Source organism: Benincasa hispida, chromosome 1 (assembly GCF_009727055.1).
Source record: "Benincasa hispida cultivar B227 chromosome 1, ASM972705v1, whole genome shotgun sequence".
NCBI lineage: Eukaryota > Viridiplantae > Streptophyta > Magnoliopsida > Cucurbitales > Cucurbitaceae > Benincasa > Benincasa hispida.
Genome location: NC_052349.1, coordinates 51,343,482 through 51,356,463, shown reverse-complemented (window position 1 = coordinate 51,356,463; position 12,982 = coordinate 51,343,482). Strand labels below are relative to the sequence as shown.

Below are 12,982 nucleotides of genomic sequence, written 5' to 3'. Positions count from 1 at the left end.
TTTCCCAATATGATTGAAGAGAGGTATGATTGCAACTACCGAGTGAGCTTAACTCAATAGTAATTAGCACGATCTTTCATCCTAAGTGGATGGGAGGTTCGATCCATGGTGGCAACTAGGGATATGTTTTTTTTTTTTTTTTTTTTTTTTTTTTTTTTTAAAGGAAAGGCAGACAAAAGGTTCGAAAGTTGGCTGAATTTCAAACTTAATTTATACTTTTCTTTAAGAATGTCGCTCAAAAAAGTTTAACAAGCAACTAAACTAGTGAGGAGAAAATCACCGAGTGCAACGCATAATTATAAAACTTTTGAGAAAGAAAAAAGCAATTCATATATAAACTTGAAAGAAAAAGCAATTCATATATAAACTTGAAACGTTTGGTTTTATATACAGAATGAAATTCACATACTATCGAAACTCCAAATCAACCCCTATTCTAATCAATTTACAGCCTCACAAATGAAAAGACATGGATATCTAAAACCCATATTTCTAAAATTTACAAGTTCCCTTATACATGTGATGTAAAGCCAGAACTGAAGCAAGCTGTCCACCAAAAGGCTGATGAAATAAAGCTTAATCTCCTGATGCAACATCCATTTTCCTCGTCTGAGAATTAAACATTTCTGCTATATCTGCAGCCGTGCTACATTCTTCTGGATTTCTATCGGGAACCGAACGAATAAATCTCGGAAACCTAATTGAGATACCACGAGAAGGATGAACTAAACCTACAGCAGCCTGGTGAACTGGCGACACTGTTAAGTCTGCACCTCTAATTTCCCAAACGAATTGTGGCAAGAACCACATATCAGGAACTTCAGCAGTTTGATAGTAAGCTGGCTTTTTACACAAAATATTATCCCCAGAAAAAAATTCTTTCATCTGCAGTTTCAATGAAAAGAAGCATACCACCATGAAGCAAGCAGAGTATAAACAAAAATATGCTGGCAATTTTTCATGCTTAATAAGAATATGGAACATCCATCAAATATAAGAGATGCTTTATAATTAGACAGAGAGAAAGCATAGGGATAGAACTCCTCCAACAAAGGGCTTAAGAAAACTGGTAGGGGGCATAAAAGGATTTTCCTTGGAGGGGGAAAATGAAGAAAAAGGCTCTCACTTAGTGAATTGAGAGTGCTGGCTAGCCGTTGGACGCAAGAGATCTAGGCATGGTAGTTTAAGGGTATAAAACATGGCTTTATTGGTAAATTGGTTGAGGGGCTTCTCTTGAAAGGCTAACACCCCATGACATAAGGTTACTGTGAGCATATACAGATCTTATCCGTTCGAGTGGGACTCAAGTGAGATTTTACTAGATGCTACCAAAAAAATGTGGAAAACTATTTTCGATGGACTTCCCTCTTTCACGCACTTTGTTCGGAGCTTGGTGGGCAAGGAAAATATACTTATTGTTACAAGGATAAATGGTCGGGTGCTTTGCACTTTAATTTCTCATTATACCATTTTTTCTATTCGAGATATTATTATTTCTCTTCTGGGAGCTCTTCTTCTCTAGTTCGAGTTTTGTCGTCCATTTTCTGACAAGGAAACAATAGACATTATGACCCGGTCCTACTAAAGGATTCTCATGCCGTTCCCTTTATATTGACATACTTTTGAACAGTATTAGAGATTTTGGTTGAGAGTTCTTCATCTCCTTTTGAAGTTGGTTCATCACAGTTTAACAAAACAAAATACTACACTCGTAAATTGATAATACGTATTTCAACCGCTACCCTGATTTATAATTTATATATCAAATATCAGAAAGAAAATAAATAAACGGAAAACTAGTTACCTTAATATAAAAAGCATCAGAGAATCCTGACATAACACGACATACGCTTTGAAATTCTTCAGTGTCAGGGTTGTAACAAGCCATAAGGAAAGGGCTGAACCTGGAATTGTAAATAATGGAATTGTGCACAGCGGTTTCACTTCAAGTACTAATGTATCACAACTCTTATTCATATAAAAGTCAGGATTTTAACTCATTCACATAACTCCCTCAGTTTGGTTTACCTCCCATTCATTTGAACTTCATAAACCGCAAAGACAACTTCCATCTAACATATCCTACAGCTTAATAGTTATCATACTAAATGACAATCATTGAAGACATACAACAACTTAATAGTTTTCATACTAAATGACTACCACCGGAAACTCACAGGATAGGAAATGAAATATCAAAACGGGAGTTCTGCTAAGCTTATACAGTGCAGACCATTGGTAACCCGTCATAAAGTTTTTGCTTCTAGAATAATCACAACTTGTTATTTGTTGGTGGGATTCCAAGGATCAAAGTCATCTCATTTTCAGTTGTTCATATTCTTACCCAAAATAGTTAGGTATCCAGAAAAAAATATACAAAACTAATATATTACAATATCAAGAAAAACTACCAGATAAACCAGCAATTCGAGGTACTTGCACACTCCCTTTTGGGATCTTTCCCAAGTCCCAGTTCCCTCCTTCCTCACTTCCTTTATTAGCTATACTTCATATCTACTTCCCTTCCTAATTACTAATATACCCTTACTACAATCCTAATAATATTCCCCACATATCCCCATCAGTAACCTCACATTAGGTAGATTGTTATTCATTGTTAGATTAGATACAAGCTAGCAATTGTAATGCAGAGGAGAGAGCATAACTAGCTGACCTTTGGACAGTAAATTAAAGATAGAATGAACTAGGGAGAGATGAGGAGGGCACTCATACCATTTCTAGATTGCCTGTCTATTTAATGAGGAATCTTCTCCAACTCTTTCCAGACTTATAGAAGATGGACAAATAAAGGAATGATTAAATAACATTTCCGCTCAGCCTATAGTTACAGGGGTAGGCTAGTTAATTCTAGAGAAGGTTGAAAACATGTATGAGGGAGTTGAGAGTTAGGGATCGTATTAGCAAAAAACAAAAAAAAACAAAAAAAAAAGGAAAGGAAATTGTTTTCATTTTTTTTTTCTTCCCCCCACCCCCCAAGAGTATTCATGAGACAATAAAATGATTTGCAGTGTCTTAAATGATGAGGATATAGAATGAGAAATGCAACTTGTATCCAGATTAATGACTAGAGAAAACTGTCAAGGTGTATGGTACTACCATCCCATTTTTCTTCCATTTCCATGCCAAGCACCAATAGGGACTAAATCAAGAGAATCATTCAATCCTTCAAGATAATCCCGCTTGACCTAAACAGTTGAAGATTTTGATCAGACATACATATTCAATATACTTCTTATCTACACAAATAATCAACAGATAATTTTCAGACCTTCAACCATGTATCGCTACGCTTTGAGGGAAAATATCCAGCATCTACATCTAAAGATTTGATCATAATTCCTTCACACGATGACTGGAATGCTTCTCCAAGGAAACAATTTAATTTAGTCAAAGTGGATTCACAGTTTAAGCAGGTGTCATCCTTTTCAATCTGCAGAGTAGAATAATTCCATAAATCACCATTTTGTTAGTGTCGTATTCATATATGAAGTCAAGTACTCACTGAAATTTCTTTGGCATATTCAAAATATCCTGGCCTCCCATCACCAAACAAATCCTTCAAGTCTGTTAAAATTCGGATAGTGAATAATGCACCTGATCAGACTAACTCATGCAGGATTATAGCTTTGAAAAAAGTAAAGTAATAACTAAAGATGGTGATCATACATTTTCGTCTATGCCGGAGAGGTAATCCCAGCAGTCTGCAATGAGATATTTAACAAACTCATATTGTATATTGTAAAATGAGAGAAATTAATATATCTAGAATCAAAATAAAATTCCCAAAGTGCATCACTGATATAACACGAGTCAAAGTAGTAGGACACTAATAACTACTCAGATCTTGGACATGACAACAAAAATGACTGACGTTGTTTCCCCTCTACGAAGAAACTCTAGTTAAAAATGAAAAAATTGGACATTACAGTACTCGAAATACAAAATATGAAACTTTCTGTTGAAAAAAATTAGAGATCCAACTTGTCAAAGGCTTATGTTTAAAGCCTACTAGTTTTCTCCTTTTTTTTTTAAACCTTCATTTAGTGGGCTGTGCCGTCTTTCACCAATAGACCCTTATATGTTTCTTTTCTTTTATTTACTTCCCTTGTATGGTTTTTTTCTCACTTTTTTCCAAATAAGAAACCAAACTTGTATTGAGAAACAAGGAAATACAAGGGCATACAAAAAGAGTTTGATAAAAAAACCCGAAGGGCAAGAGGTAGCCCGAAACTCATGAAGCCTAAACAGGTATTCAGTCCAAAAAATTAGGATCCGATTTAAGAATGGTGAACCCAAAGAGGCATCATCTTGGGGATCTCAAGTTGAAAAGACGGAAAGACGTCACAAATTTTATAAAATACATGAGTAACTCCTCTCATTGTGAATTTGATTTTGAGATGGAACACTATGTTTATCTAATATAGTAATATAGTTCTAGAGCAGTGAAACTCAACTCTTAAGAAATCCTGAGGAATTCTAGCTGTCACTACAAAAATACCCTAGCCACCGAGTTCAAACAATGCACTCTACTTCCAATCAGAATCTTCACACTTGCAGATAATTGATTGTTCTGAGTTTTTGTCTTCAAGATTGTGTAGCATCTCCGTCAGTGACCCATACGATCACAAAGATACACTCCAACCATGGCCTAATGTCAACCATAGCCCAACATCGTGCACGCGTTCAGCCATTTTAATGTTCATCTTTGATTGTAACATCACCGATGTTTTGAGGTAAATTTTATGTTTGCGTAGCTTCTACCGTTTACATCACTATCGTTCAACTGCCCACGGTTTGTCCAATGTCTTTTTGTTTCATCTAAACTCCCATCAGAGTTGTCACTGCGCCACTATAGCAATCGCCGTGAATGTTTCTTTTTTTAGTAAAAGAAACAATTCATTGATATGTATAAGGGGAAAACCCCAAGTAAAGAAATTACAAAAGGAATCGTCAATTACTAACCAAAATTGATAAACTGGGATGAGTGAAAGGATGCTTTAATTTACACCAAGAAAAAGTAATAGAGAAGAAAAACTCAAAAAACCGAGCATTAGAAGAACAAGTATCATTAGAAAGTCTTCTGTTCCTTTCACCCCATAAGCACCAAAGGAACTCACGAAAGAAGCCAACCAAATCACCTTCTTAGTACCACCAAAAGGATGACACATTAACACTGAGGCCAAAGCATCTGATACGTTATTAGGACAAGGGAAAGACCAACCAAAAACAGGCAAGAGAAGATCCCAAAAGCTGGTAGCAAAAAAACAATGAAAAAATAGATGAATCAGCGACTTAGCATGCTTCTGACACATGACACCAAGGGCGAGAAAAAGACATAGGCATACGATGCTGCAAACGGTCAGCAGTATTGATGGTACCCCAGCTGAGCTCCCAAAGAAATATTTTAATCTTCCTGGGATATCTATCCTTCCAAATCGCTAAATAAAGGTCAGTCAAACCCGAATCCAGATCACCCACCAAATCAGTCATAAGAGATTTAATAGTAAAGCCCATAAAAGGATCAAGTGGCCATAACCAAGTATCAGGGGAGGAATGCAATCGGACAGATGCCAGATGAAGGGATAATGAAGCCCATTCAGCAATCTCCAATTCAGTAAGATTACGACGTAAGTTCAAATTTCAAGTAGACGTAGAAGAGATCCAAGCGTTAGCAACAATAACCTTAGGTTGCTGCACAAGACGAAAGAGCCATGGATAAGTGTTGACAAGGACACCACAACTAAGCCAAGAGTCGTGCCAGAAAGATGTAGAAGAACCATCACCAATACGACGACTTATCCGATTGGCAATCAGATCGGTAAATTGACAAATGTACCTCCAAGGAGCTATAGAAGAATCACCAGAGATGGGAGAACACAATCAGAGGAATAATACTTAGCAACAATGAGCTTCCTCCATAAAGCGTCATGCTCAAATAAAAATCGTCAAGTCCATTTCACAAGAAGAGTAGAATTTCGATGTTTCAAATTTTCGATACCGAGGCCACCCAATAATTGAGGACGCTGAGAAACTACCCAATTCATATTATGCAAGCCACCATGATGTAGTAGAAATCACCAGTGGGAATGAAAACGACAAAAGTACTTTTAAATTGGAGTTTGTGTAACATAATTTGGAAGAGATCGAAGACGTTGCAAAGGTAGAAATAGACAATAACCATGGGCAAGTTGATTCGGAAATGACATATCCCAAATCGAAAAAAGTTGGGTTTTCCAGCAAAATCACTGACAAGGCAGTGGTGGCCGTAACAAAAGACCTGAGGAAGAAGGAAGAAGGAAGAAGAAAATCATGTGGTTGATGATGGAGATCCTTGGAAGCTCGTAGGCAACCTATCTGTCGTCCAATGTGAAATTGAAGAAGATGAAGCAGTCGTGCGACCGCGAGGTGAACATTTTTGCAAATTTTTTTACCTGATTTTCCCTTTCTGACCCGACCCAAAAGACCCAACCCTAGACCCGACCCAAATTGACAATTCTCTGACCCATTTCCTTTTTCCTAACCCGACCAAGAAAATCCAATATGTTTATGAAATTTTGGGTTTTCAACCCATAACCCATGTGAATCGAACCACATGAATAACCTCCAGAAGGCCAATAAAAAAAATTGAGAATCCTGAATTTTAATGAACAAAACCCAATTTTCCCGCGTGAATCACCTCCTGAAGCCCAAATTTCAATTTTCAGCCCATACCTACAGACAAAAAAAAAAAATCTGACTTTTGATCAAGGTCCTAAATCTTCTAAGAATTCTGCATATCTTTGTACAACAAAGGATTTTTTGAACCAATTAGTTGTTGGATTTGTTGCCTTGAACCATCAAATTTGGATATTATTGATGTTGGATGTTCATAGTTATTTCCGTTCAAGTGGATTACTTTTTTATTTTTACCTTCATTTTCGTTTTAAAACTCGAGGACGAGTTTTCTTTTGGGAGGGATAGAATATGACGTAGTAGAAATATGGATAGTTTAGTAAATTTAATATTAGACCCTATCTCACATGTAATTCTCTATAAATAGAGACCCCTCCCTTGTATTGAGCAAATTTTGATGAATTGTGTTGAATATAGAAAGTCTTCTCCTTTCCCCTCTTTTTGGAATATTATTTTGTAATTAGTGTTCATTCCTTTCTTGTAATATTTTATATTTGGCTCTCATCAGTGTATATATTAGGACAATACCCATTTGTAAAGATATGAGAAAAAATTCAAAGTATTCAAATTATCAACATGGTACCAGAGCATCTCTGTGAATTTTCACTTCCGAAACCCTAGTAAGGAACTACAGGGCATTGAAACTTCAATCAACATACCCATTCGTTTGAAGTTGTGCATCAGAAAAACTCTATCTATGAACGGGAGTTTCACATCCAAAGCCAATCCGTGACAAATCATCCAAATAGAAGAAAATTGAAGTCAAGCTCACGTCAAAAGCAAACCACAACCGATCGAAACCTTCTGAAGCAGACCAGCCAAGAATCGTGGATTGAAGTCGCGGCTGAGCAACAAAAAGCAAGGATTTCTCATCGTGGGACAATCGGGTCGCGTGTATCCAACTGGGTCGGACATATCCAGGTCGTGGGCTGAGTCCATGCCGCTATTGAATCCAGTCGTGGAGCCAACCAGGTTGGATCGTGGGTCGTGCCATTTCTTATTTCCGATTCGTGGGTTGTGGTTGCTGAATCAGGTTCGCGGTCCAGGTCGTTTCTTATTTCCGGGTCTGGGCATTCCGTCCGAGTCTGGGCACATCATTTTTCCTTATTTCCGAGACTGGGCACATTATTTTTTTCATTTCCGAGTCTGGACATTCCGTATTCATTTTTTATATTATTTCGGATAATTTTTTCATCAAGCTTCAAGTCTGTGAGAAAGTATTTTTCTGTTTTTCCTTTGTTACAAGGAATATTTGGGTAAGTGGTAAATATCTTCCTCTACAGAATTGAACATTCTAATATGACATCTATGAATACTAACAGTACAGAAGGGACCATTCTTCCAATTACTAATCACAAACTAAATGGAAGGATTTATCTCCCTTGGTCACAATATGTTATCATGTTTATATGTAGAAAAGGAAAGGAAGATTATCTATCAAGCAAAAATCTCATCCCATACCAAGTTGATCCAAAATACAGGACATGAAAAGCTGAAAAATAGTATGGTTATGTCAAGGCTAATCAACTCCATGACGACAGAAATTGGTGAAGGATTTCTACTCTTCTCGACTGCAAGCGACATCTGGGAAGCAGCTCGTGAAACCCTATTCCGACCAAGAAAATACAGTGGAATAATTTGAAATTAAAGGCAAAATTCACGAGATACGGCAAGGGGATATGCAAGTTACTCACTATTTCACCCAACTGCCTCGTCTTTGGCAACAACTTGATGTATTTGAAAGCCACAAATGGAATGCACTATAGATGGAGCTATATGTAAAAAGATAGTTGAGAAGAAACAAGTGTTCAAATTTCTTCTGGCCTTGATGAGGTACGTGGTAGAATCTTGGCTATTAAACCCTTACCTAACATCAGAGAAGTTTTTGCAAAAGTAAGAAGAGAAGAAAGTAGGAAGAAACTACTGTTAGGAGTGTCTGCAAGCTCTGAACCTGAAGGATCAACTTTAATTGCTCGAAATCTTGGTAATGAGGTACGTATAAATACTCATGATTACCACTACAATCGAAATCAGGACTACAAAGGAACTGATAATCAACAACGGAAACCAAGATCATGGTGTGAGCATTGTAGAAAACCAGGACACAATAAAGGAGTGTGTTGGGATATTCATGGCAAACCTCTGGATTGGAAGCCAACAAGGGAACGGGCGATAGATGTGGAAAGGCCTATCAAACAAGTGCAACAACTGAAGGTAACTGATGTAACTCAATTCTTGGAGAAAATCGTGAAGTAGAGTATTATTGATTGTATTAGAATTGTACACAATGATCCCTTTAAATAGACCCAAAAGGAAAGGGTTGTTTCACACCTAACTAACTAACTAATTCAAATCCTAAAACTCCTTTAAAAAGACCCAAAGGGGAAGGGTGTTTTCACACCTAAACTAAAAAGAAAACAAATTAAATTGTAAATGGATACAAATGGAAATTATAGAATATTCCCAAAATGTCCCTACATCAATTCGACCCCCTGAGAATTAAACTCGTCCTCGAATTTATGATGAAAGTTGAAACTCATCAGGTGCGTAGTAGGGAAAAATATCAGCAATGTTGAATGTGTTGCTAATGTTCATAGATGTAGGTTGATCTCTCCGGAAGGCATTTTCTCCAAATTTTTCTAGTATTGTGAATGGGCCGAACTTTATGTTGGTTAATTTGGAAGAACTTCCAGCTGGTAGTCTTGATTTTTTGATGTACACCATGACTAGATCTCCAGGTTGAAAAGTTTGTCTCCTTTGGTGAGCATCAGCTTTGTCCTTATATTTAGTATTGGCAGCTATTAGGTTCTTCACAACTTCTTCATGTATCTTTTGAATCTGTCCACCATGTAATCTACCTCAAGGTTGCTGTCAACAGAAGGTAAATTAGTGAGGTCAAAAGTTAGTCTAGGAGGATGACTATAAACAATTTCAAAGGGCACTTCCTTGTTGATCTATTTTGCATGTTGTTGTATGCAAATTTTGCTTGTGAGAGTGCAAGATCCCATTTTTTGGGTTGTTCTCCACAGATGCATCGAAGTAGATTACCAATGTTCTATTTGTCACCTCAGTTTGGCCATCTATTTGTGGATGGCTTGTTGAGCTGAACTTTAAGTGAATTCCAAATTTCTTTCAAAGGCTTTTCCAAAAAAAAAAAAAAAACTCATGAATTTAACATCTCTGTCAGATACTATTGATTTGGGAATTCCATGTAAGCGTACGATTTCTTTGAAAAAAAATTGAGCAATATTTAAAGCATCTGAGGTTTTTTTGCAAGGGATAAAATGAGCCATCTTACTAAATCTATCAACAACAACGAAAATAGAATCAAACCCTCTTTGTGTGCGTGGGAGACCAAGGGGATGAAGTCCATAGAGAGATCCTCCTAAATATTTTGGGGAATTGGGAAAGGGGGGGTATAAAGTCTTGTATTTTGAGATTGGCCTTTTGCTATTTGGCACACAAAGTATCGTTTTATAAAATTATTTACATCTTTTCTAAGTTGTGGCCAAAAGAATTTTTTAGACAGCATTATATAGGTCTTATCTCGACCAAATGACCAGCTAAACCACTCGAGCTTCATGTATGATGGCTTCTCTTAGGGACCCTTGAGGTATACATAACGAATTACCTTTAAAGAGATAATTTTCAAACAAATGATAATCATTAGGGGCAGAATGTGTATTACACTGCTACTAAATTGTATGTAAGTCAGGGTCTAGTTCATAACAAGTGGGTAGATGATCTAAAGCTGTGATAGTGCCTTGGAGAAGAGTTAGTAGAGATGACTTTCTACTTAAAGCATCAGCTACTTTATTGGTGGTACCCGAGGTATGTTTTATTACAAAATCAAATTTTTAGATAAATACTATCCATCTAGCATGCATTCTACTAATACGTTTTTGTGAGTGAAGAAACTTGAGGGAATAATGGTCGGTAAGTAGAATGAATTCTTTACCTATAAGGTAGTGTTCCCAATATTGTAAGGCTCTTACTAAGGTGTATAATTCTTGTTCATAAGTGGTCCATTTTTGTTGAGGTTCACTTCGTTTCTCACTAAAAAATTCTATAGGGTGTGATTCTTGGGATAGCACTGCTCCTATTTCAACACCACTAGCATCAACAACAATCTCAAAAGGCTTACCAAAGTTTGTTTGGGAAAGCTCAAAAATAGACAGAAGATCAATAACTGGATACTGTACCTTTGTTTGGGGAAACCTAGTCACTTGGCGAAACAAGAAACAAGCAGTCGTATCTGGGAGTAGTGTCGAAGCTGAACTAAGGGCACTAGCTCAAGGAATATGTGAAGGAATCTAGCTCAAAAGCATCCTATCAGAACTTAAAATCACATCAAAAGAACCAATAGAGGTACGTTGCGACAATCAAGCTACTATAAGTATTGTCAAAGACCCGATCCATCATGATCGCATAAAGCATGTGGATATTGATCGATACTTTATTAAAGAGAAAATAGAAAACAAAAGTGTCTCCATTAACTACATACCTACCAAGATGCAGGTTACTGACATTCTCACAAAAGCTCTATTCAAGAACACTTTTGAAGTCTTAAAGGCCAAGATGGACTTAATCAACATATACAATCCAACTTGAATATAGAAAGTCTTCTCCTTTCCCCTCTCTTTGGAATATTATTTTGTAATTAGTGTTCATTCCTTTTCCTGTAATATTTTTTCCTTATTTCCATTCATATTACCGTTGATTATCTTTGCCATATTTGGCTCTCATTAGTGTACATATTAGGACAATACCCATTTGTAAAGATATGAAAAAAAATTCAGAGTATTCAAATTATCAACAAATTGAATAAAGTTTTTTCATTAGATTTACATTACACCATCACCACGAGAACCTTCTCAAAAGAAATCTTGAACCAACTTATCAAGGCAACTAATAACAGAGGAAGGAGCCTGAAACAAATAATAAGTTGGGAAGCTAGAAAGAGTAGATTGAATGAGCGTGTGATGGCCCCTTTTCTATATATATGCATACTTCCAATTATGGAGTTTATGCTAAAATCTCTCAACCACGGGCTGCCTAAGCAAAACAGACTTAGAGTTGCCAGCTTCCTTTGGGTACTGGGATTGACAATATTTCTCCTTGAATACCTTGCTATTTGAAGGTTGCACATGGACCTGGAATCATACATAAAGACCATGGAATATGGAGATTGAATGCAATATGGAGATTGAATGCTTTTTAGATGCCAAAGGCAGGATCAAGAAGATAAACTCCTCACTATTGTATATTTGTTGGAGGCAATTTAGTTTCATGGAAGAGTAAAAAGCAAAATGTGGTCTCACAATCAAATGCTAAATAAGAATATAGGGTTATGACACAATCAATATGTGAAATAATGTAGAGACATCAACTCTTAAAAAATATTACAGTTCCGACCAAGTTGTGTTGTGACGACCTAGTTGCTTTTCATATTGCATCCAACCCAGTATTTCATGAGCGGACTAAACATATTGAAATTGATTGTCATTTTGTTCGTACGAAAATACAAAAAAATGTTTGGTGTCTACAAGACATGTGATGATAGAGAACAATTAGGAGATATTTTTACATAGACTTTAAATAGAGTTCGAATTAATTACCTTCGTTTAGGGCTTTCATATATGTCTATACACATAAAAGCAACTTCTTATATCAAATGCTATGCTCAACTATTAGGTGTGTGACTATGAACTACCCTACTAACCTACAAACTTCATCAGTAGCCAAAAACAATTTCTTTAAAGCTGAACTCAAAAGGCAAGGAGAATGGATCTATTCCATGATTGACATTGATAGCCAATTGACTCAAGTGGCTATTGCATTAGTATTCTATTCAATGAATCTATTCCATGATGCACTATTACTCTAGTTTAATCCTATTGCATTAGTATTCTAAATCATTCTGAGAAATTAAAAAATTCAAAACTTCGAATCATGAGAAGATTGAGAGGGTTGAAAAATGATTACTGCTCTCCATTGGCAAGCATGATGTCAAAGACAAACACACAAATATCAACCTGCAAAAACAAACAAGTATTAAAGGAATGGATAGATTTGAACATTTGATCAGCATGTAGCTGCTATGGGGTACAACAAATACTTCTCAGAATGGATGCTACAAAAAAAATGATCGACCCCAAAACGAAAAAGAAAATGCATCATACGTCAAATCTGTTGAAGAACATTTACTAAAGACTCAATCTTTAGGCCCGTTTATTTTTTAGTATTAATTAATCTTAAGCACATTCCTTTTCATACAGTTTATGTTTTT

At 36.4% G+C, this 12,982-nt stretch overlaps 1 protein-coding gene across 3 annotated transcripts in view; it reads right to left on the bottom strand.

Annotated features, from left to right (window-relative positions):
- Positions 1-339: 339 nt before the first annotated feature.
- Positions 340-12,982, bottom strand: part of LOC120070353 (DNA ligase 6-like) — a 48,358-nt gene continuing 35,715 nt past the window's right edge. Inside the window, exons 13-19 of one of the 3 annotated variants that reach the window (XM_039022288.1) lie at positions 12,679-12,728; positions 3,688-3,722; positions 3,524-3,585; positions 3,290-3,451; positions 3,118-3,206; positions 1,805-1,904; positions 340-885 (exon numbers count right to left, since the gene is read on the bottom strand). In XM_039022288.1, coding sequence (XP_038878216.1) covers positions 577-885; positions 1,805-1,904; positions 3,118-3,206; positions 3,290-3,451; positions 3,524-3,585; positions 3,688-3,722; positions 12,679-12,728 — 807 coding nt within the window. In that variant the 3' untranslated portion in view covers positions 340-576. Of the gene's footprint in view, positions 886-1,804; positions 1,905-3,117; positions 3,207-3,289; positions 3,452-3,523; positions 3,586-3,687; positions 3,723-11,703; positions 11,847-12,678; positions 12,729-12,982 lie in introns of those variants that run through there. The other 2 variants (XM_039022289.1, XR_005479857.1) reach the window with 2 other exon arrangements.